General features: G+C 44.4%; 1 protein-coding gene across 1 annotated transcript; it reads left to right on the forward strand.

The window, feature by feature from the left end:
- Positions 1–21,370: 21,370 nt before the first annotated feature.
- LOC138957461 (uncharacterized) lies at positions 21,371–24,188 on the forward strand (the record flags this gene model as incomplete). Its single annotated transcript, XM_070328582.1, has 2 exons — positions 21,371–21,967; positions 23,961–24,188. Coding segments are annotated over exons 1-2 (784 nt in total), but the record flags the coding sequence as incomplete, so codon positions are not given.
- Between the last annotated feature and the right edge of the window lie 1,946 nt (positions 24,189–26,134).

The raw sequence follows: 26,134 nt of genomic DNA on the forward strand, positions 1-26,134 counted from the left end.
TCTCGGAGTTATTTTTCAGCAAAAACCGGCAAGGCAGCACCTTTTGTGATACCAAGTAAGTCAGATGACATCAGTATGTGTGTGTATGTGTGTGTGTGAGAGAGAGAGAGAGAGAGAGAGAGAGAGAGAGAGAGAGAGAGAGAGAGAGAGAGAGAGAGAGAGAGAGAGAGAGACTAACTTTATTAGTTTATGCCACAAATAATATATAACATTATTTATCTCTGGGACGGTTCCCAGTATACCAGCAAATTATGTGTTGATCCACCCACACCTTCTTGAACTGGCCTTCCCAATATCTACTCTTAGTCTTAAGGCCTTGGAGATATGCAATTTGGCACATTTTTAAAATAAAAGATCCACCTGTCGTATGTGAGATTCAGTTTTCAGAGCAAAATGCTGCCCAGGGACTTCTAGTGGTGATTGAAAAAAAAAAAGAGTACTTGCCTGTGTCAAGTATGTGTCTTTATCCACGCTTGTTGTAAGAGGCAACTTTTCCCAGCTCCTTGTGTTCATGACTGCTTTCTCTTAAAATTAATTACTTTATGACAGTCAGAATACAATGGAACAAGGCTACATAAACCCTGACAGCCTACGACAACGGCCCGACTAAGGCTCAACACCGCGCCAATAAATTCAGCATTGGGCCAATGTTGGGCCATGATTGCTCCGTTTTCGTAGGCTATCAGGGTCAAAGATACATATTGGTAAACTAGTAAAATACATGTTCAGCATCATCAGCAATACCACAAAAGGATTAAAACAAGAAATTCCTCCGATAGGAACTACACCCCCGTCAAAGGGAAATAACCTTCTCAGTTGGTGGCAGTGAGAATGGTTATTTCCCTTTGACCAACGGGGGTGTCCGTCTATACCAGGCCTTGTATAATTTTAATCCACCAATAACTCCCTAACCGTGTGTTTGACTGGTCCCAATTTTTGTAAGGACCGTCTCAGGAATGTATAGAACCTGTTCACCAAGTTTGGTGACGATCGGTCCGTTCATTCTTGAGATCTACTTGCGAACACAAACACATCGAGTGAAACCTATACACACCCCTATACCGGGGGTGTAAAAATCCTATTAGCTGTATGTCAGCGGCACAATGCAACCAGAACCAGCGTTTATGTGGAGTGATCGGGTGCTGGTCACTACCGCGAGCGTCACTACCGCGAGTACCACTACCGCGTCTCACACTAAAGTTGTGTTTCCGTACCCGCGATAGCGTTTTTCCAGCGGTGCGACGAAAATCAAGCACATAGAAAATGACCAGGAGTGTTTCCACACGCGCGACGCGTTAGCGGCGCGACAAGCGGCAAGCGACGCGATTTTTTTGAAAGGGTCCTGGAGCGATTTTTTCGCGTTGTCGCGCGGCAACGCGGGAGTTTACAGATTTTACCGCATGTTTAAAACGCAAGTACGGAAACACGTCACGCGTTTGCGCGCGTTTTCTTTTGTCGCTGCCGCTGTCGCGGGTACGGAAACAGAACTTACCGCGAGTACGACACTACCGCGAGTACGACACTACCGCGAGTATAACACTACCGCGTGTCACACTGCCGCGAGTATAACATTACCGCGTGTCATTTTATGACTTCCATGGCTGAAGGCAAAGGTTGAAATGTTTCCTTGAAATATAAAACAAAAAGGCCTGGTCTGTTCTCTGAACACTAATTCAATGTTTGTCATGCTAACCAAGAACTCAAAACGATCAGAACACACTATCAGAATACATATAGAATGGGTTGCTTCCAATCAAAGCCGTTAGAACACAAACTCACAAGAAGTAAGTTTGCATGCGTTCTCTCTACGGTTATGGTACTCGCGGTTGTGGTACGCGCGGTAGTGTGACACGCGGCAGTGTTATACTCGCGGTAGTGTCGTACTCGCGGTAGTGTGACACGCGGTAGTGTTACACGCGGTAGTGTCGTACTCGCCGTAGTGTGACACGCGGTAGTGACGCTCGCGGTAGTGTCGCATAACCGGAGTGATCTGGAAAAGTGTCAATCTCTCTCTCTCTCTCTCTCTCTCTCTCGCTCGCTCGCTCTCTCTCTCACTCTCACACACACACACACACACACACACACACACACACACACACAAACACACACACACACACACACACACATACTGATGTCATCTGACTTACTTGGTATCACAAAAGGTGCTGCCTTGCCGGTTTTTGCTGAAAAATAACTCCGAGACAATTAGATTCAATGAATACAATGATACAAGTAACCGGCAAGTCATAAATCCAAGAAGGTGTGGGGACCGACACAAAATAGGCTGGTTGTGGGGTCCGTCACAGAGAAATTAGGTCGAAAGTGGGGTCCGACACAGAAAGTGGGGACCGACACAATGAATTATGGGAACCGTCACGCCTACGTCACAAAAGTGTGTGGGGACCGAACACAGCCAATTTCACTGACTACTTTTGTTGTTTTTATTATTACGGCTGTTTGGATGGCCCTACAATCTTGAAACTTGGGCTGTCTGCTACAGACATGTTGAACTTTTTGCTGGACCAACGACAGTTACAAGCAGGCATTTTTTGGTAGGATATTTCTTGCCGATGCTACGAATTATGCAGTTTTGCAGTAAAGTGGAAGGCATTCTACCTAATAACGGCTAAAATATCAAAAACCTTCAATCCAACAGCACCTAGGCATGTAGTGTAAACACTCACAGATCTAACAAGACCATTCTCAGAGAGCAACATTGCGTAATACTACCATAAATGGATGTTTTGTCCGCGAATTTTGGCGTGTGGGAACCGAGTGGGAACCGAACACAAAGGGTCAGGGCACCGAACACAAAGCGTAGGGGAACCGTCACAGTGTCACCGGTGTGGGAAGCAAAACACAAAATGGCCAAAGTTGCCTGGCGTCACTGGGAAACAGAATTAAAAACAGAAGGCGATGCCCATGGTTGGCTTATTCTGCCCCGACAAACAAAACAAAACAGGCCTACATTCCCCACCCCCCTCCTTAAAATACTTCGCAGAATTCGCACGGATGGATGCGCTCACAAATTCTTTCCCCGTCTCTGTGAATGTGGAAAGCTAATATCTTTTTTACACCTCTTTGACCGCTGCCAATCACTCCAACAAGATTTCCGCAACCTACACACCCTTGTCAACGAACACAAACTGAAACCCCATGAGTTTTTAGATAAACATTGCACGCTTCAATGGAAGCCAGCATACACCCTGTGTCTCTCAATACATAAGGCTGAAATAGGACATCTGTTTTGAAAAACTTCAACCCCTCTCCTCCTTCCCACCCCTCAACCCTCTCTCCCATCGACCCCCCCCCCCCCCCCCCCCCCACGCCCAACAACCAAAGCGCCTACAACACCTATCACATAGCTCTATTCAAACAAGGCTAAATCACATACACCGCCCCCCTACCTGAACTTAAGTTCCCCATTCTGATATATTATTTTAGCAAGTTATATTTAATATTCTTATCGGGCTAATAATTATTTTTATGTTTCTAGTTACGAATGTATTTACTTATTCAGCCAGTTCTTTATTACATTATTTTGGCATTATCCAAAAGTCTAAAAAATATTTTACGTAAATAAAAAGCAAATAAGCCCACAAAACCGCTCCACTTCAACTATATTTCGCGTACACTATGGCAACAACCCCAACAAAATCTTTACTTCCATCCCCATTTTGAAATATCGCAACAACAGACTTCCAGATACATAACACGATCATATGTGTTCTCTGTTTGCATGTCTGTCCAGTGTCTTGTCCCCCCCCCCCCCCCCCCCCCCATAAAGCATATCAACACTACCTGTCCCAAGATAGGCCAATTGGTTCTAAGAGGACGTTAAAACTAATTATCATCATCTCTTGCGCTCTCTGATAGGCCGTGGTTATGTTCTCATTCGGATTTGTTCTTTTAACGAAACACACACACACACACACACACACACACACACACACACACACACACACACACACACACACACACACACACACATGGTGAGGATGAAATACATCTTTTAGACAAATGCATTGCATGCCATAATTATAATAATATCAGAAATAAATTGATGAAACATATAAATAATCCCATACACTTGTATAATTTACCTAGTCAGTTGATACATGATGAAACACTTCATTTACAGCTTGGTAAATATGTACCTGACAGTTTTCTGAAGAAGAAACAATGATTCTTCTTTTATTTCTGTTGTTTGGTTTGTGCCGTATAAGCCTTAAAGGTTTTGTGGCAATAACAGATTATTCTATTCTATTCACACACACACACACACACACACACACACAAACACCAACACACACACACACACACAAACACCAACACACACACACACACACACAAACACCAACACACGCACGCACACACACACACACACACACACAAACGTACCACGCGCGCACCACCACAAACACTGCACATACAAATCGCCCCTAATAGAATTATTATTTATTAAGAAAGAATTTAGAAATTTAGACAAGTTTTAACCAAGAAATTAGGTTAAAACAAGGGAAATTTGAAAAAGCCTAAAGGGAGGTAACTCTGTACCAGCCTGCAGATCCAGAAATGGATACGCGAACAAGTTAGATCTAATTTTGAACAGGTTAAACAGGAAAAGCGGTCAACTTTTCACTGCTGTTCAACACAGGACTTGGTAAAGAAGAAGTTTTCTGCTTTATTCAATTGGATCGCTTTAAAGGCGATGCAACTTTCACGGTGACCACATTATAAAACATCAGAAATTGTGAAAGAAACAATTGAAAGTCAGCAGACTTTCTTCCGAGATTTGTTAAAATCTCTTAGCAGAGAAAGAGAGAGAAATAAGTATCCCTTCACAGACAGCCTATTGGGAGCATCAGACCCTCCTCAAGGGGGACCAAGATTTACAGAGCAAAGTCCCTTTGTGGGGGACGTATCGCAAGGTAATCTAGTCCTGAGGAGGACCATTGTATTTGTACCTAGACCAGACACGTGTTTCGACACTATTGTGTCTCATCAGTGGTCAGGTGGTACTGATGGCGAGAGTTGTCAACCCATGGTATCCAACTGAGAAGCAAACCATTCTCTGAATGGTAGCTTCTGTTGGCATGGGAGACTACCCTCATCTGACAACCCCAAGAGGATATCTGTAAAACATCAGATTAAAATTGTTAAAATCTCTTAGCAGAGATAGAGAGTGAAATAAGTATCCCTTCACAGACAGCCTATTGGGAGCATCAGACCCTCCTCAAGGGGGACCGAGATTTACAGAGCAGAGTCCCTTTGTGGGGGACGTATCGCAAGGTAATCTAGTCCTGAGGAGGACCATTGTATTCGTACCTAGACCAGACACGTGTTTCGACACTATTGTGTCTCATACTATTGTGTCTCATCAGTGGTCAGGTGGTACTGATGGCGAAAGTTGTCAACCCATGGTATCCAACTAAGAAGCAAACCATTCTCTGAATGGTAGCTTCTGTTGGCATGGGAGACTACCCTCATCTGACAACCCCAAATTAAGAGGATATCTGTGAAGGGAAACACTTTGATTTAAGGCCAAAGTGTAGAATTGATATTTATTAAGAAAGAATTTAGACATTTAGACAAGTTTTAACCAAGAAATTAGGTTAAAACAAGGGAAATTTGAAAAAGCCTAAAGGGAGGTAACTCTGTACCAGCCTGCAGATCCAGAAATGGATACGCAAACAAGATAGATCTAATTTTGAAAAGGTTTAACAGGAAAAGCGGTCAACTTTTCACTGCTGTTCAACACAGGACTTGGTAAAGAAGAAGTTTTCTGCTTTATTCAATTGGATCGCTTAAAGGCGATGCAACTTTCACGGTGACCACATTATAAAACATCAGAAATTGTGAAAGAAACAATTATATGTATCTTCGGGAAACCACTGTATACAAATCGATGTCGACACAATCTACTACAGGGCTAGCACCAAGAGGAGCAAAGATGCCACGAGGGATTTGTTCTGTCTGGATCTGGGCATCTTGACAATCCCTCCTGATCCTCTCGACTGTCACTCGCAGTGCTGATGTGTCTGTGTCCTATTTTGTAACGCGGATTTCAGGCCCGAGGTGAACGAGAAAGTTAAGGGCAGATTACACCTGCGCAGTTTCAGCGGCACAGACGACGCACTGCATAATTATTACTGATGCTGCGTTAGGGATTATGACGAGTACTTGGCCTGTTTTCCTTTCACGCAACGTGTAGCGGGCTGGGATAATCTACAGTGCGTCGTCTTTCCTGCTGAAGTAACATACAGGGTGACACGAAAAAAACAGATCCCACCAAAAGTTTAATATTTTCTGAAATAATCAGCCGATTCTTTTATTTTTTCAGGTGAGCCAAGCTGAAATGATGTTCTAACAGCCCACCAAGTTTGAGCTTCAAGATGTCATGGACAACGGAGCATAAGACATTTATAGTCGAGGCCTATTTTCGGTCGAATTCTATCCACGCTGCTCAACTGGAATTCAAAAGACAGTTTGGACGTAGAGACTTTCCTGTTAAATCAGTTATCTATGGATGGAGGGATAAGTTCAGAGACCATGGGACTGTCAATAACCTCAATAGTAAAAACCCTAACAGGGGATCCCACTCTGGTCGACCTAAATCAGCAAGGACACCGAGGAATATTGATTCAGTCAGAGAGTCTGTTGTGCGCAGCCCGAGCAAATCTGTTCGCCGGCGAAAATAGGCCTCGACTATAAATGTCTTATGCTCCGTTGTCCATGACATCTTGAAGCTCAAACTTGGTGGGCTGTTAGAACATCATTTCAGCTTGGCTCACCTGAAAAAATAAAAGAATCGGCTGATTATTTCAGAAAATATTAAACTTTTGGTGGGATCTGTTTTTTTCGTGTCACCCTGTAGATGAGCGCCAGGCCTTACCAACCGGGTGGGAGCCAGCCGCCGCGGTGGAGGACTGGTTGAAAGTTAGATTTGTTGTGATTTCAACGAATTAGACCCCGCGGTTTGTTCTGTCCCGTTCGGGTGGCACCCATTTTCTGGTCGTGCACTTCAGCCCTGTAGACACACCCGGGCTATCACGTGTGCGGTATTTTGTCGCGTTGTGATGCACAGTTTCTTCCACTCCTCCTTCTCCTTCTCCTTCTTCTGCGTTCCATGGCTGTAAGGGGCAAATTCCACTTGCGCAGAGTTAGCGGCGCTGCATGCTGCGATAGGGATTATAACGAGTACTTGGCCTGTTTTCTTTCACGGCTGTGAAAAAAAAGAGAGAATTACCTCAATAATCTGCAGTGCGTCGTCTGTGCCGCAGACTCTGCGCAGGTGTAATTTGCCCTTAACTCTAACGAACACGCGTGTTTTTTGCACGATAACGCTTTTACGTGCGTGGACATTAAACCCCTCGACATTGACGCCATCACACTCCGTTTTGGGGAGATGCATTCTGGGTCGTTTTTGCATTCTGGGTAGTTTTATGCTTCTTTTCTGTGCGCCCTTGGTCTTTTGTAACGCGGATTTAGACAGGCCCATGCTTAAAGTGCGCAGTATTTTCTCGCGCAGGTTTGCACAATTTCTTCTTCTCCTGCTCCTGCTCCTTCTCCTTATTCCCGTGGGCGAGGGCTGAATGTAAAGAAGCACCTGTTTGCTTATACCATTTTTTTTTAAACAGTTTTTTGTTGTTGTTGCTTATACCATTACCCTCGTTAATAAAGAGTTTGTCTTGTCTTGTCTTGTCTTGTCTTGTCTTATTCTGCGTTCCATGGTGTTGCGCAGCCGTACTCCGCTTTCCGAGGGGATGCATGCTTACCTACTACATGCTTCTGTTACCCACCGAACTCTGACATGGATGGAAAGATCTTTCCGGCCGTGTGTTTCAGTTTGTTCGTGTGCTTGGCGTGTACACACAAAAGGGCAAACGGAACCAGATTGTCTGCGCATAATTTGCCCCTGAATTGTCCAGTTTGGATGCCGGCGCGTCCTTATCACGATCGAGGCTAGTGTCACAGTGACATGGATGACATATCTTTCGTTCTTGGTCTTTTGCTCGCGTGTACGTACGAAGGGAGGTAAGGCAAAAGCGGGTCTGCACATTTCACAAATTCAAAAAAGATTCCTTCCTTCTGGTGTAAAACTGTAATAGCCGGCAGCAATTTGTATGCACCATTGTACTACGTCTACCTTAGTACGAACGACGCGAAAAATGGCCACCATTGCTCTCAGCAACAGTAACCCAAAGCTTGGTCAAGGAACGTTTTTCACTCCGGCGTACACCTGTCGTGGGGAGTAAATTGCTCGTGCTAGGGGGGGGGGGGGTGTTTATTTGTAAGGGGAGTACATTATTCGTACGAATTGTTTACTTAGGAGTTCACCTGTCGTAGTGAGTAATTTGCTCGTGCTATACTCCCGGTCTGTCAAACGGCGTATTTTGCACATTGAGATGCTCGGTGTTTGCCTGTTTGTTATATCACGCTCGCGGTTACGTACACGGACACTCATACACGCGCGTGCAAGTACGCGCGCTCTCACATACGCAGGCACACACACACACACACACACACACACACACACACACACACACACACACACTCCGACGCATGCACGCACCCAAGCTCGCACGCACATACACAAACACACACTCACACACACACACACACATACACACACACACATACACACACACATACACATTCAAGCACGCACGCACGCTCACACACACACACACACACACACACACACACACACTCACACACACACACACACTCGTTCAAATTTTCGTTTAGAATGAAATGCTTCAGAAACAAAAATTTCTTGTTGTTTGAGATTCTTGACATAAAAGCACAAGGTGCACAATGAAAAAGACGAACAGCCTTTGATCTAAAACGGAAAAAAAATAGCGATCCAGTGCACTATTTAGGCATTGTTCACGAAACACTGCGTGTGACTAACACTAATGGACAATTAAGTGACAACCCTACTTGCTGTATAAGGCAAAAAGTAACTCTTGGATATTCTGTCGTAGTTCTTTATATTGTGACTGTCTGGTTTTGTCAAAAATCAAACGTTCCATTATCTAGCATTCATTTTTGATTTTATTCTGTATTTCGGAACGATCGGTGTCTATCTGTTTTTTTCTGATTTCTTCTTTCTATTGTTCATCTGAGAAGGAGGGGGGAGGGGGGGAGGGTCTAGGCTTAAAGCATTGGCAGTTCTCAGATAGTGAGCCGAACTCTTTTTACGGGAGGAATCAGCTACCTTTAAAGCTGATCATCTCTTGTCCGTGGAGTTCTGTGGTTAATTCGTGAACAAAGCCTTGTTTCGTGTCGTTAATTTCGAAGCCGTGAGGGACACTGAAAAGAAGAGACTATGTCGGAACCTTTGATCTGAAAACGCTTGGAAGAGCTTTAATTAGAGCCCTGGGATCAACAATTCAGTTTCATCTGTTTCCTTTTGATGGCTGGACTATTGAGGCGGTCGGGGTTTTACTTTACAAATGGCTGAACGCGGAAAGTTATATGGTTGAAATGTCTTTGTAGTTATCCTAAACGACTACTATATTACTACTAAATGACTTCTATTTGCTTAAATCTCAGCGCCGACGTGATATGATCCAGCCGCGAGCTAAACGAATACACTCAGAGGAGTGTATGATCGCTCGATTGCACGCACGCACACACACACAGTAAAACCCCTGTCACACTAGGGCTGCGTCCTCAAGGCGTTCCCGCGGCGTCCAAAACAAATAAAGAACGCCGAGGTGCGCACAGTAGGGTCTCCTACAGCGCCGGAGCAACGCGGTGGCATCTCCATCATCCAAGAACGCCATGCAACGGCGCGCACTTTGAGCATGCACAAAGTACGCGCCGTCGCTCGGCGTTCTGATATGCGCGTGGTAGGAACGCCGTAGGGTCGCCGTAGCAGCGCAGTAAGGTCTCCTACAGCGCCACTAGAGCTCCGTGGGCGCGCAAGTACAGACGCAGTGGTAGTCGACGGCGCTTGCACGGAGACCTCACGGAGACCTCACGGAGGCGTCACGGAGACCTCACGGAGTCCTTGGGGATTTCACTGCGCTTCTACCGCGTCCGTCAGCGTTGGCATGACGTTTGCAGGAAGTTGCCAGTGCGTTGTGAGACAACCCCATAACGCAGAGTACACTCCCATGTTGTATACATGCACTTCCGCTTAATCGACACGCCGTGGACACCAAGTGACAACTCCTAGCACGCCGTGAGCACTCCGTAAGAGCGCAGTCAATCGCAGAATGTTCCTGCGATCCCACGGCGCTTTGAGAAATGTACAACGCCGGGACAACTCCGTGGAAACGCGGTGCAGTGTGACAGTGGTTTAACACACACACACACACACACACACACACACACACACACACACACACACGCACAGAATACACAGAATATCACTGACCCTCAGACTGTATCTTTAGAAACCTGAATTCCCAAAATGTTTCACAAGGGATTTATTTGACCTTTTGGCCTATAGGACTTTGAAACTAAGAAAAGACAACACATGCACTTACACACACAAATTGATTATCCACGCAAACACAAAAAAGCAACTATCACTAACATTCCACAAAATCAATGAAAATTACGACCACGAATTTCCACAAACAGAAAAGGGAAATTCCTGGTTTTCTAATCCAAAGAGCATAATCAGAATGTGTGGCAGCCATGGTTAAGGGAACGGAATTGCAAGTCACGATTTCTCAATAGCTGACTATGGCGCAGCGCGTCAATATTTGTACTGGAAACCACGATTCACCCCAGGCTGACAGCTGGTAGCATGCAACACGATTCACGATGAAGGCGAAACGCGGTTCCTGACACAGTGTTTACTATCGTCAGTCCCTCACAAGATTCATCGATCCAATATGCGACAGTGTTCAGGGCAAAATCGTTATCAGTCGCACAGCATACTTTTGAGTTACGAGTTGAAAACAGTCGACAAATAAGAATATACTGATATTGACATTTTGAGGTTTTGGGGCTCAGGCCAAATAAAAATATATCGTTGGTTTAGGGTAACGTGACCAAAAAAGATAAGGTCGGTAGGTCGGCTTTTTGTGTGTGTTTTTTTCTTAAATTTAGTCGATTTTAGAGGAGGTTTCTTCTGCACAATGTGCCAAAAGTGGTGGGTTTTTTAGAAATGAAAATAAGTGTTAGGGTCGGCAGGAAAAAATAGGGTCGGTTGGGTTACCCTAAACCAACATATATTTTTATTTGACCTCATAGAGGCTTGAATACCACCTGTTTTTTACAGGTCGTGTGGTTCAGCAATTCTTGCTCTAGTACACTACTTTGAGAGCTGATTTAAAAGCAAAAATATATTATCATAACACGTTTTTTGAGGGGCGCCGTGTGTCAATATTTGTACTGAAAGCCAGGCTCTCAACACGCTGACAACCGGTAGCAACACGGTTCACGATGAAGTCGAACCACCACTGTTCTTTCATCGTCTTTCATTTGCAGCGGTCGGCACTCCCATGATCTATCGATCCAGTATGAGACTGTGTTCGGGAGAACAAAATCGATATAAGTCGTACAGTACACTTTTGAGATACGAGATACATGTCAGCAGATGAAAATTTACTGATTTTGAAATGTCGAGTTTATGTTGGATCCTAAAGTCAACCCTTTTTTTTGGGGGGGGGGGGTGGGTGGGGGGTGGGTGGGGGGATAGGGTATTGTGTTCAGCATTTGTTGCTCTAGAACACGACTTTGAGAGCTGAATTTGAAAACAAAAATCCGACATTACGGGGTTTCGTGGGCGGTGTGTGTCAATATTTGTACTAACAAGAAGAGCAAACGCTCGATCGAGTCACTTTCGCAGTTCTGAATATTATATGAGGCATCAGATGGACAGGAAGAAATTGCTATTCACAACACAATGAGTCACGTTCACATAAAATTTGAGCCCGGTCACTTTTATAGTTTCCGAGAAAAGCCCAACGTTAAGTTGTGTGTTGCCGAACAGAAAAGGCTAGTTATCTCCCTTGTTTTTCTGATAACGTTCGTAAAAGGCTACAGATGTAAATACTTTGATGTAAAGAATAATCCTACAAAGTTTCAATCACATCCGATGAACTTTGTCAAAGATATAAAATGTCTAATTTTTCCTTTGACGCTGACCTGTGACCTTGAAAAAGGTCAAAGGTCAACGAAACCATCGTTAAAGTGTAGAGGTCATTGGAGGTCACGACTAAACAAAATATGAGCCCGATCGCTTTGATAGTTTCCGAGAAAAGTCCAACGTTAAGGTGGTGTCTACGGACGGCCGGCCGGACGGCCGGCCGGACAGACTAACACTGACCGATTACATAGAGTCACTTTTTCTCAAGTGACTCAAAAACCACTGTTCACCACAGCCTGACAACCGGCAGCAACACGATTCACGATGAAGGCGAACCACTATTGTTCCTTTCATCGTCTTTCATTATCAGCAGTCTGCACTCCCATGATCTATCGATCCAATATGAGACAGTGTTCGCGACAAAATCGATTAAGTCGTACAGCATTTTTTTGAGATCCGAGATACAGGTCGGCAGATGAAGTATCGATTGTATTGATTTTGACATTTCGAGGTTTTTTGGGGGGCGGTCAGCGGGCCACGGTCTCGGAGACCAATGTCTGTTTCGGTAAAACAAACGTACAGTATCTTTACCAATAACAGCTTCCGAGTTACGGCGTCTCTACCAGCTGCCAAGGCATGTGCAGGCATTATGAGATATTCTTTTATTCTTCTCTTAAAAGGCGCGCACAGATGCTGTTGACATTTGCCGGATCACCGTCGGCTTGTCCAAGTCGTAAACATGGAAATATCAGCCGAGAAAACTCTCCCTCCAACCTTTCTTTTCGTGAAATGTCAAAGCTGTTTGAAATACGAAACGAGGTCAGTGGTTCAGTGAAGTGTTTGTTTTCTTTTTTATCTCGTGTCCACGAAATCCTTGTCAAATCCTCGATGTTGTCAGCAAAGACTATAACGCTTTTCATTTATTTATTTTTTAATTCTTGCATCGGTGACAGATTTTTCTTGGCGCTCACATGACAGAAACAAGTCAGCGCTGTTTACAAGACCATAAGAACTCTGCGTCACTAATTGTGTGTGAGTGTACCATTTCTGGTGAAACAGATCCTTGGAAATTGCTCTGACAGTTCTAGTACATGTACTATACTACATTTCGTCAACCGCTGTACAGATCCTTCGAGGCTTTTCACGCAGGTGAGATTTATTTGTTTGTTTGTTTGCTTAACGCCCAGCCGACCACGAAGGGCCATATCAGGTGCTGCTTTGACATATAACGTGCGCCACACACAAGACAGAAGTCGCAGCACAGGCACCACGAAGGTGCTGCCTTGACATATAACGTGCGCCACACACAAGGCAGAAGTCGCAGCACAGGCTTCATGTCTCACCCAGTCACATTATTCTGACACCGGACCAACCAGTCCTAGCACTAACCCCATAATGCCAGACGCCAGGCGGAGCAGCCACTAGAATGTCTAAAATGCCAATTTTAAAGTCTTAGGTATGACCCGGCCGGGGTTCGAACCCACGACCTCCCGATCACGGGGCGGACGCCTTACCACTAGGCCAACCGTGCCGGTACAGGTGAGATGAAGAGCATCCTTCCGCTTGGAGACATACCAACAATGAACAGCCTGGGTGTTCTCTGTGCGCAGCGTGATTTTCTTGATGAATTGGTTGCGTGAAAGCCACTGGTGTCTTTTTAAGAAATTAATTCATAAAATGAAATTGCAACTTACCTTAGTGTTGATTTTGGGTATAATTGTGACCCTACACCACGGAATGGGTCGCATGTCACCTTTGCATGATTTTTATATTTTTACATTGTCCGAAAGAGTTTTTGATGCTCTATCCAGTGGTGAAAACCGTTTTAGAAAAGAGCGAAAACTGTTTGAGTTATAAGCCTGTGACTAAGGTGACCCTCACACTGTTACCAGACACTCCCCGGACTTATATTAAGCCTAGCGCAGAACGGTGCGTGGTGACATGCGACTCATTTCGTGGTGGAGGGTCACAATAATGGTCTTATTCCATGTAAAAGCCTGGCCAGTTATGGTGACGGTTTTATCCTATGTAAAAGCCTGACCAGTTATGGTGATGGTCTTATCCTATGTAAAAGCCTGGTCAGTTATGGTGATGGTCTTATCCTATGTAAAAGCCTGGTCAGTTATGGTGATGGTCTTATCCTATGTAAAAGCCTGGCCAGTTATGGTGACGGTCTTATCCTATGTAAAAGCCTGGCCAGTTATGGTGATGGTCTTATCCTATGTAAAAGCCTGGCCAGTTATGGTGATCGTCTTATTCCATGTAAAAAAAAAGCCTGGCCAGTTATGGAGACGGTCTTATCCTATGTAAAAGCCTGGCCAGTTATGGTGATCGTCTTATTCCATGTAAAAAAAAAGCCTGGCCAGTTATGGTGACGGTCTTATCCTATGTAAAAGCCTGGCCAGTTATGGTGATGGTCTTATCCTATGTAAAAGCCTGGCCAGTTATGGTGATGGTCGTATTCCATGTAAAAGCCTGGCCAGTTATGGTGATGGTCGTATTCCATGTAAAAGCCTGGCCAGTTATGGTGATGGTCGTATTCCATGTAAAAGCCTGGCCAGTTATGGTGATGGTCGTATTCCATGTAAAAGCCTGGTCAGTTATGGTGATGGTCGTATTCCATGTAAAAGCCTGGCCAGTTATGGTGATGGTCGTATTCCATGTAAAAGCCTGGCCTAGTCTGAGGGTGGGATTTTTGCGAAAAGGAGTGTGCCTTTAAAGGACAAAATTAGATGCTAACGATGATATTTGGGTTCCTTTGTGTCCAGATTAGATGCGGATTTGTCCATGCTGTGCATGTGTCGCCTGTGGGTTGCTGCGTAAATGAAATCACGTGTGATTAACTAACATCTTCTGTGCACGAGGGTCAGTTGATGGCGGCAAGCGTGACTGAAACCGCTGGTGTGTACGTATAGATCTTTCATGTTCATCATTTCATTGCATTACCATTATTATGTCCCAATGCTGTGAAATTCGGGTCGCTTTCTCCCAGTGGAAAGCTAGCAGCAACGAGACTCAGGTGTGTGCGGGTTTCGGTGTAACCAGCTACCTGCACTTGGGGCAGAATGACCGAGTTCTTTTGGTTTAAACAAGGTTTTATTCAGTCGGACATGGTATAGTAGTAAAACGAGAAATAATAGGGACACCAACACGAGTTCTTTTGCGTGCCAGTGTGGTGACACAGGGGTGGGACATGGATACCGTCTCTGAGTCGACACATGAAGTTGACCCGTGTCCGTCCCGGCCTGGAATTCCAGTGCTTTACCGACTGAGCTACCCAGACCCATCTGTCTCTTTGATTCTCACTGATGAAAAGTGATGGACTAAAAATGTATGTCTTTTGATTTAGAATGTTGACCGTGTATCGATTGGACATTGTATTCCCCCTCTTTGAGCCATGTGACGTCAGACGTCGATTACAACTCATATTTAGACGGTTTGCCGAGACTAAAAAAGAGTGCCAGCATTCTATCGTTGAAGGAATACAAGAATTTCTGACTAAAATGGATCGACACATAAATGTTATTTGTTATCTACACCCCCTCTTGTCAGCTTCGCTCCGCCGCCGACACTCGACTCTTCCGACTCCCCACAGTGCAAACAAAGACATGTGGCGAGAGGTCCTTCGCCTATCAAGCCCCTGTGACCTGGAATAGATTACCTCTGCCTCTCAGACACACAGATTCTCTCACTACATTCAAGACAAATCTCAAAACACACCTCTTTCAGCGCAAGTGATTTTTTTCCCTCCAGCATCTCCCCACCCACCCCATCCCGCCCCACCTCACCCCCTACCTAGTGCCTAAAATAACGTGTATATATATTTTCTGCGCTTTGTGTCAGCACTGTTTGTGTGTGTGTAAATAGTACTGTTGACACGTTTTTATATAGAAGCCTACTGTGGTTCTTGTGCTTAGGCTGTGTATTGGACTGTCACTGTATGCCTGCATTATTAGTTGTCAGTAATTATTACATGTGCTGATTGTTCTCTTTGCCTGCGCGCGTACAGTATGTTGGTTATGTTTGGTCATAGTATGTTTGCTTATGTTTGGTCGTTATCTTTGCCTGTGCGTGTATTGTATGCTTGGTCGTTTTCTTTGCCTGTGCATGTATAGTTTGTTGGTTATGTTTGGTCGGTTTCTTTGCCTGTGCGTGTATAGTATGCTTGGTCGATGTATGTATTGTAAAGCGCTAAGAGTAGACATTTTTTCTAGAATAGCGCTATAAAAGTTTGCATTATTATTATTATTATTATTATTATTATTATTATTATTATTATTATTATTATTATTATTATTATTATTATTATTATATATATTTTTTTTTTCTCTCTCTTCTTCTTTTTCCTCTTCTCTCTCTTCTTCTTTTTCCTCTTCTCTCTCTTCTTCTTTTTCCTCTTCTCTCTCTTCTTCTTTTTCCTCTTCTCTCTCTTCTTCTTTTTCCTCTTCTCTCTCTTCTTCTTTTTCCTTTTCTCTCTTTCTCTTCTTCCTTTTTTTTCTCTCTTCTTTTTCTTCTTGATGTATTTATGTTTTATGTTTGTTTCATTCTCGTTTTTGCTTGTCCCGACGCTTGTTCCTTCTGCCAGTATGCTCCCACGCCGCCCCAGCACTCACTGCAACATCCACCCCTGAACTTCGTTCCGCCGCCAGACTTTGTAGAATCAATGAGCCCCCGGTGTTGGTCAGACACCTGGGCACCCTCACCAATTCTACAGACACTCCAGGGAAGGATGTCAGGCCGCTGCGGTAGGCTACCCTCGGAAGATGACACTGCACTGCTGCTGAGTCACTTCGACGGTGTTCAGTATTGGTCCTGTTACTGGCAAGGGACACAGGCACCGCTACCTACTAAGCCCTCTACTTACGACACTGACTGTTAAGTCGCGGAGCCAGACTGAGTGAGCGTCTCCTCAAAGAGCAGACCGCCACTGCGTTTCCTCCGTCGACCCCCCCCCCCCCCCCCCCAGAGCATCCCAGGCCGGCAGCAGAATATTCAGGGATGGCTGGAACAGGAACACTGGGACCAAGGTCACCATGAGAGCCCTGAGCAGGAAGGGTCACAAGAATCGAGACAATTTATTTTTTATTTTTTTTATTTTCGCGCTTTCTGAGTCAATCGCATTCGTGAAGTGAATGACACTCGGCTGTGTGATCCCAGCCTTCCCATGGGAACTTTAGCACTTCCACTCTCGGTGGGAGCCGATCGAAGCTCGAAAAAACCCACGCGCCCCTTATGGGATTCGAACCACGATCTCCCGGCCCACAGTCCGATGCGCCACGGGGGCCGGTTGTATTTTTACCGACATATGACATTTGACGCAGATCTCGACAGCCGTTGTTCAACTCGACCGCTATAGCACGGTATCGTAGACCAATGACGGTTCCAATCCGTGTCAAATGTCACATTTTGGTCACAAATAGAAATAACGTATATAATTTTGGTCAAAAATAGAAATAACGTTTAATATTTTGGTAAAAAGTAGAAATAACGTTTGATATTTTGGTCAAAAATAGAAATAACGTATACTACTTTTGTCAAATATAGAAATAACGAATGTACTTTGGTAAAAAAAAACAAATTGTGTATAAAGTCAGGAAAGGGGAAACATCATGTCACACATAGTTGTTGTCAAAAGTGTCATCTTTCTCCTTTATGTGAAAATGGCCTCAATCACCCCCATGTCCGGGCTTTTACAATACCATCACCCCCATGTCCGGGCTTTTACAATACCATCACCCCCATGTCCGGGCTTTTACAATACCATCACCCCCCTGTCCGGGCTTTTACAATACCATCACCCTCCTGTCCGGGCTTTTACAATACCATCACCCCCCCTGTCCGGGCTTTTACAATACCATCACCCCCCTGTCCGGGCTTTTACAATACCATCACCCCCCCTGTCCGGGCTTTTACAATACCATCACCCCCCTGTCCGGGCTTTTACAATACCATCACCCCCCTGTCCAGGCTTTTACAATGAGACAAAAGCATCATTTCACAAATGTATTCAAAACGGTGGAAGGAGGGGGCCCGGTAGCTCAGTTGGTAGAGCATTGGACTTGTGATCGGAAGGTCACAGGTTCGACCTCGGGCCGGGACGGACACGGGTCAACTTTATGTGAAGACCCAGAGACGGAAGCCATATCCCTCCCCCGTGTCACCACAATGTCACGTAAAAGACCCCGGTCATTCTGCCATAAGTGCAGATGGCTGATACCACCTAAACACGCATACACTTGTGTATCTCATCAAAAGCCGTGAGGGCGTAAAAACTCAAATTATCATATAACCAATGTCATGTCCTTAAAGGCACAGTAAGCCTCCCGTAAACCATCACAGATACGGTCAGGTTTTTACACACAGTACAAAAACCCTTTCATTTAAACACTCACCGATTGAGAACATCCTATGTGCCCTACGTAAAGAGCGAACAATTTTCAAAGAATTTATTTTTGCGTGGTTTATCTTACTTTATCTTACCCCTGAGCCACCGTGAACCCGTGTGATCCAGTTTCCCTTTTTCACAATGTAGTCGTCAGTTAGTTATTTGAATGCGACTCGATGTGAGCTTATTTACAATAGCACGTTTTTATGCACGAAACAAACGGCTGTGGTTCACAAGAACTCTAGCGATGGCTTTTGACTGTTGAGAGGAACGGCGATATAAACCGTCGTCTGCTACGACCCTTGCGTGACCCTGCTTCCGGGCTTTTCTTTTTTCAAACTTTCACAACTTCGAATTGTACTGATCTTGTCTTGATGAAAAAAAAATTCTTTTATGATTAAAGAATGTTTGTGTAACAAGCTGTCAATTTATTATTTAGATTTTAAAAGTTAGGTCTAGCGCAAAAACGCACCACGGTCCAAAAGCATTTTGATAATCATTGATTCACGGCTATCGCCAGTTTACATCGATAGAATGAGAACCGAAGGGAAGTAACTCATGTTTGACCTGAGTTCAGGATGGGTCCAAAAAGTGTTCGAGACAATCTGCAAAATTAATTCTTTAAAAATTGCTCGCTCTTTACGTAGGGCACCTAGGATGTTCCCGTTTGGTGAGCGTTCAAATGGAAGGGTGTTTGTACTGTGTGTAAAAGCCTGACAGTATCTGTGATGGTTTACGGGAGGCTTACTGTCCGGGCGTGATTTCCGGTATCATAACAGCCGTCCAGCACCAAAACGAGGCGCCATTGTTGTAGAAGACCAAGTCCACGAACATAAATTCTTTGAAAATTTCTCACGCTCGACAGAAAGCAGCCAGGATGTTCCCGTTCGGTGAGCGTTCAAATGGAAGTATGCTTGTACTGTATGTAGACGCTCGGGGAGCTCTGTGATGGTTTACGGGAGGCTTACTGTGCCTTTAAGAGGCAAACTAGCCTGTAGGACAGTAAGCATTCTCTCTTTCCCTTTTTATACCAAATACCTGCAGCCTGGCTGCTTTCTTGGCAGCGAGGGAATGTTCTTGTTGAATTATTTTCGAAGATACATTCTATATCAATCTGCAAAATAAACTCGTCAAAAATTATTTCTTCAATAATTAATTCATAACCAAAATCAATTCATCCAAAATTAATTCAAACGGGTTTGATTCATCAAAAAGTAAATCATCAAAAATAAATTCATCCAAATGTAATCATCACAATTTAAGTCATTAAAAAGTAAATCGTCAACATTTAATTCAACTATATTTGATTCCACATACAGTAAATCATGAAAAATAAATTCATCAACAAGTAAATCATGAAAAATGAATTTGTCTTCACTAGTTTTATTGAAATCTGTGGGGCTTGCTGCGGCTGCGTAGAATAAAACGAGCGGGGGTTAGGGCGGAAGGGGGGGGGGGGGGGGGGGGGGGGGTGGAGGGTGCTAATGTGTTTACTGTGAAGACCTAGAAAAAAGTCTAAGGAGGTAAGGATGTTAGCTTTTGTCTCGGAGATCGAAGGTGACATTTACCCAGCCGCCATTTCGCCCGTCCCATGCTTCCATTTCTCGTGGAAAGTTGTTTGTTCCTGGTCTTGGCTGGCTTCTCTCTCCGTGTCTGTCTTTCTCTCCGTGTCTTGTCTTTGTCTGCATGTCTCTGTAGGTCTGTCTCCGTCTGTCTGCCTCTGTGTCTCTGTCTCTGTAGGTCTCTGTCTGTCTGTTTGTCCGTCTGCCTGTGTTTCAATCTTCCTCTCTCCCCAAGTTTTCCCTCTTTCTCTCTCTCTTTCTGTGTGTGGGTGTGCAGGGGCGGATCACATCATATTTAAGGGGGGGGGGGGGGGGGGGGGTTCCAAATTTCTTTTAGGGACAGATCGACGACGCGAAGCGTTAAGTTGAGGGTACAAAGCAACCAAACCTCCCAGGGGGGTTCGGGGGCAACCCCTCGGAAAATGTTGATTAAAAACAAGGAAAATGGAGCAATCTGTTACAACCTCAGCCAACAAATTACCCAACTACCTTCAAAACCCGTCATTTGGAAGGCAAATGCCGGCTCCCAGGAAAATTTTGATAAAACAACGAAAATGGAGCAATCTGGTGCAATCTGAGCCATCATGTTTTTCTTTATTTTCAGGTTTTTTTAAACTTTTGTTTTAGGATTGGGGATTGGGGTGGAGTTTCCGGAACCCTCTGGGTCCGTCCCTGGTGTGTGTGTGTGTGTGTGTGTGTGTGTGTGTGTGTGTGTGTGTGTGTGTGTGTGTGTGTGTGTGTGTGTGTGTGTGTGTGTGTGTGTGTGTGTCTCTCTCTCTCTCTCTCACACTCTCTCTCTCTCTCTCTCTCTCTCTCTCTCTCTCTCTCTCTCTCTCTCTCTCTCAAAGCTCTTGTGCGTCGAAACCCCGATTCTGTTCATCGATTTATTTTTCAAGTACTAGCAATCATCCATAACACACGAATCATGTGCGAATGTACGTGCTCACATCTCAACTTTAGCAAATGCTTTTTACCATGAAAATACAGTATTTTGTTGTCCTTGCTTGTTTGTTCTTCGTTCGTTCTCCCCAGAAACTATTCACCACTCATGTGCGCGCAAACACACATTACTGTTTGTTTATATTTTCGGAAGATTTAAATCTCCTCTCGATTTGTTATGGAAGGGATGGCGGTTTTTTCCCTGCAGCCTAATTTCCACACAGCAGTCTTTGTTTAAGCTTCTGGGCAAAATAAGTTGAACGATCGTCTCACTTATTTCTTCTTCTTTTTTTTTCAGGTAACAGAGTCACCCTGACACTCCACTAAGAAAACGTTTACGAATTCCAACTCTTAAACCTCACTCACCCACCTAGAACCTTCTACAAACACCCCACCCCCCTCCCACCCCCTCCCACCCCCCCAAAAAAAATAAACCAAGAAAAAAACCAGAAAAAAAACAATTACAAAAGATGGCGGTGCGGTTACTGATGGGGGAACGCAAGAAGCAGCGCAACGGCTACCGCCTTCACGACTACAACAACGGCGACGGCGGCGGTTACCATGGTGACGACTACTCGGAGGACGACGACGAAGACGAGGTCTTCCCGGAGGATGTGACGTCAGACGGGCTGGCGGGGCTGTCCAAACCCCTAATGCATCCTCGCCACAGAACGACCAAAGTGAAAAGTCGAACACCAGAGTGCAAGTGTCGCTCCCTATGCAAGCCAGTCCTGTACTTTCTCCTCATGGTAATTCTCCTAGGATCGTTGGTGTCCATTCTCGTTTACGCTCTCAACAAGCACAAAAACTCGGACCAATCAGGGCCCGCGGGACAAAGCGGAAAGCAGACGTCATCGGGTGCTTTGCATAACGATGGTGGTACGAGCGACTTGATTGGCTGTGATACGATAGTAGTGGAGGACGTATGGGTGCAAGATTTTCCCAAGCTTATGACGGAATCGGCCTTCCGGTTGGTAGACGTGAACCAAGATGGCGTCTTGGATGTGATTATGGGGTTTTTGACAGGTAAGATGTCGGTTTAGATTATGTCTGTTAGTCTGGCTGTGGCCGATGTGAGTGAACGGGTTAAGATTGGAGATTGTTCCAATCTCCCAGGTCAACTTATGTGCATACCTGCTTGTGCCTTGTCCCCCTTCTTCTGTACACGCAAGCACAAGAGTACTTGCGCATGGAAAAGATGCTGTAATCTATGTCAGAGTTCGATGGCTTATATACAGAAACACAAAAAACAACATGCATCCCCCCAAATGCGGCGTATGGCTGCCTAAATGATGGGGGTAAAAACGGTCATATGTGTAAAACCGTGGGAGTTTCATCCCATGAACGAAGACAAAGATGGAGAAGAAGGGAAAGTCTGTATCTTTAAAAATAAAAATAAAATGAAAAAAAAATAAAAGAAGGAAAAGAGACCCACTGACTGCAAACGAGTCATATTAGTTGAGACACACACAGAGAGCATCGCAGAATACAGAAACAAAATCGATCTCGGAGTGGCCAGTTAAGTGGCCTCTGCGCATGCTCTGACATGCATGACGGCCCTCGTGACCTTTTGTTTCTCCCGTTTTCCAGGATGTTATGAATATTCATAAGCAAGGAAAATGGTGCTAACCATGCCAGAAACGATAACTGGCCTCGGAAGACGGAGAGCGCCGTCTCTAGCAGTAAACTGATAGGTAGAGTTAAAAAGAAGAAATACAAAAGAAAAAAAAGAAATAAAATATACAAGCCACATAAAAGTGTGAAGGCACAAAATAACAGCATAGAACTCATGAAGTTAAGACCACAAAGTTTATGGTGAAACAGCAACATATTAGCTAAGAAATCATGTGTGTGCGTTATCTGGCGTATTCAGGAACATTCGCTTTGCTATAATTTGGACACACTTGCAATGGTAGACTCGGAAATGCTCCGTAGCAATGCTAATTGGTTAAAGGACAACGGTTTTGTTGTGCAAAGCTCTTCTGTGCTTGAGTCGTCGCGATTCTTCTTCTTCTTCTTCTTCTTCTTCTTCTTCTTCTTCTTCTTCTTCTTCTTCTTCTTCTTCTTCTTCTTCTTCTTCTTCTTCTTTTTCTTCTTCTTCTTCTTCTTCTTCGTTCATGGGCTTAGACTCCCACGTTCACACATGTTTTTAGCACGAGTGGGTTTTTACGTGTATGACCGTTTTTACCCGGCCATTCAGGCAGCATACGCCGATTTCGGGGGAGGCATGCTGGGTATTTTCGTGTTTCTATAACCCACCGAACTCTGACATGGATTACAGGATCTTTTCCGTGCGCACTCGGTCTTGTGCTTGCATGTACACACGAAGGGGGTTAAGTCACTAGCAGGTCTGCACATAAGTTGACCTGGGAGATCGGAAAAATCTCCACTCTTAACCCACCAGGCGGCAGCGACCGGGATTCGAACTCACGACCTCCCGATTGGGAAGCCGACGTCTTACCACCACGCCACTGCGCCCGTCGTCGCGATTCAATTCATCGTCATATTTTGTAGTGCTGGCGTTGAACCATAAACCGAAGGAATAGACGTTTGCCCGAAATAACTCTGTCGGGATTTGCAAGCGTTGTGGAAGAGTTGCGCCCCAGAGCACCTGTCAAACAATAGCACGTGGTTGACCAGTTAAAACCAGCAATCGCAGCGATTAACTGACTCCGATGTGTATGTTGGGAGTTGCGCCCCGCTAACAAAAACCTCGTGCAAACAGCCTTAACAAGGAAACACACGTTCTAACAGGATACACATTGACGACCTGTTAAAACAACGATAAAAGCAAATAACTGACTCCGATATTTTATGCAGTGCCCGCTCGATATTACCCAATTTCTTTCGAAAATATACACATCGGAGTTTACGATTTGTTGCGGAAATGATCGCTTACCCCGAGTGTTCGCCGACAACATGTTTTGTCTGAGGTCACGTGAGTTTTGACTGCGCCTTTAAGAAGATTAAACAAGTTCAGAATAATGTATTGATAAATGTGATTTCTTGTGTCTTTCAGGTACAGAAGGTTTCAACATACCACAAGTGGTTTGCGACATGTATTTCAACGGTACTCATCCATGTAGTGGGGGCCTGATGGCCTTGGAAGGCCTAACAGGGAGAGAACTCTGGAGACACTATTCCCGGCACGAGTTGTTTGGCGTGAATTGCAACGTCGACATCGACCAAGACGGGGTGTTGGACTGCCTGGGAGGCGGAAGGGCGGCGGTATGCGTTTTGTTTACTTGTTTGTTTAACAGGAAACCCATCACCCATCTCACCCGCAAGCCTAAATTAGCAGTTGTAAATAGCCATGTACATAATCATTGTTTGAATTTTTTTTTTTCATGCTTACTTTTGAGTGCCGTGTCTCTGTTTGTGTTGTTGCCTTGTCATCTTCATGCAATTTATGCGTAAGTGTATGCTTGAGTTGTTATGCAAAAAATTGTGTATGAGTGCGCCTTGAGTCGCCTTGTGGTGAGATATGTGCGCGTTATAATTTCTCGCATTATTATTATTATTATTAGTAGTAGTAGTAGTAGTAGTAGTAGTAGTAGTAGTAGTAGTAGTAGTAGTAGTAGTAGTAATATTATCCCCGAGTACGCTAGTACTAGGGTCCAGCAGACTTTAATTGTCTGTCTGTGTGTGTGTGTGTCTCGACTTAACAGCTTATTGCTTGGAAACTACTGGGCGCAGTTCGTTCAAAAGTTGACACACTAACTTGATAATAGGTCCGATTGATCGTATTAAAACTTCATAATGTTACCTGGGACCTAAATGCGAAATAAACCACAAAAAAACGACTTGGCGGTGGGAGGAATTTGCGGAGCCACATCCAGCCAGGCAGTCTGATAGAACAGCCGAACGCGTCACACAGTGACGAGAAATATAGCGTCATAAAAAGATTACGTCACGGTCGAAAGTCTTTGACGTCAATTAATGCATCATCCCTGTAGTCTTTTTCTCTCGCGCGGTGTGTGTGTGTGTTCATTTTGTGCACATTGTGTTAGTGTTACTGTTTGTGTGTGTGTGTGTGTGTGTGGGGGGGTGTGTATGTGTGTGTGTGTGTGTGCGTGCGCGTGCATGAGTCTGTGTGTGTGTGTGTGTGTGTGTGTGTGTGTGTGTGTAAGAAAGAGAGAGAGAGAGAGAGAGAGAGAGAGAGAGAGTGAGGGAGAGAGAATGTGTGTGTGTGAATGTGTGTGTGCATTTTCACTGTGATCAAATAAAAGAGAAGGGCCAGTCACCACGCACATCCTCGCATGCAATGTATTTATGTAGCAAAGGGAATGCCTGTAATTCACACAGAGCAATCACTTGGTCTTAAACGTGCACAAGACAAAAACTTTCATACTGGGGGAGCGAGCCAGTCTGAAGAGTACTCGGGTCCAGCGCGAGCGTTTTTTATATTTAGTCAAGTTTTGACTAAATATTTTAACATCGAGGGGGAATCGAAACGAGGGTCGTGGTGTATGTGCGTGTGTCTGTGTGTGTGTCTGTGTGTGTGTGTAGAGCGATTCAGACTAAACTACTGGACCGATCTTTATGAAATTTGACATGAGAGTTCCTGGGTATGAAATCCCCGAACGTTTTTTTCATTTTTTTGATAAATGTCTTTGATGACGTCATATCCGGCTTTTCGTGAAAGTTGAGGCGGCACTGTCACGCCCTCATTTTTCAACCAAATTGGTTGAAATTTTGGTCAAGTAATCTTCGACGAAGCCCGGGGTTCGGTATTGCATTTCAGCTTGGTGGCTTAAAAATTAATTAATGACTTTGGTCATTAAAAATCTGAAAATTGTAAAAAAAAATAAAAATTTATAAAACGATCCAAATTTACGTTTATCTTATTCTCCATCATTTTCTGATTCCAAAAACATATAAATATGTTATATTTGGATTAAAAACAAGCTCTGAAAATTAAATATATAAAAATTATTATCAAAATTAAATTGTCCAAATCAATTTAAAAACACTTTCATCTTATTCCTTGTCGGTTCTTGATTCCAAAAATATATAGATATGATATGTTTGGATTAAAAACACGCTCAGAAAGTTAAAACGAACAGAGGTACAGAAAAGCGTGCTATGCAGCATAGCGTAACCACTACCCCGCTCTTCTTGTCAATTTCACTGCCAATGCTGTGAGCGGTGGACCACGAGTATACGGTCTTGCTGCGTTGCATTGCGTTCAGT

Source organism: Littorina saxatilis, unplaced genomic scaffold (assembly GCF_037325665.1).
Source record: "Littorina saxatilis isolate snail1 unplaced genomic scaffold, US_GU_Lsax_2.0 scaffold_1138, whole genome shotgun sequence".
Taxonomy (NCBI): Eukaryota; Metazoa; Mollusca; class Gastropoda; order Littorinimorpha; family Littorinidae; genus Littorina; species Littorina saxatilis.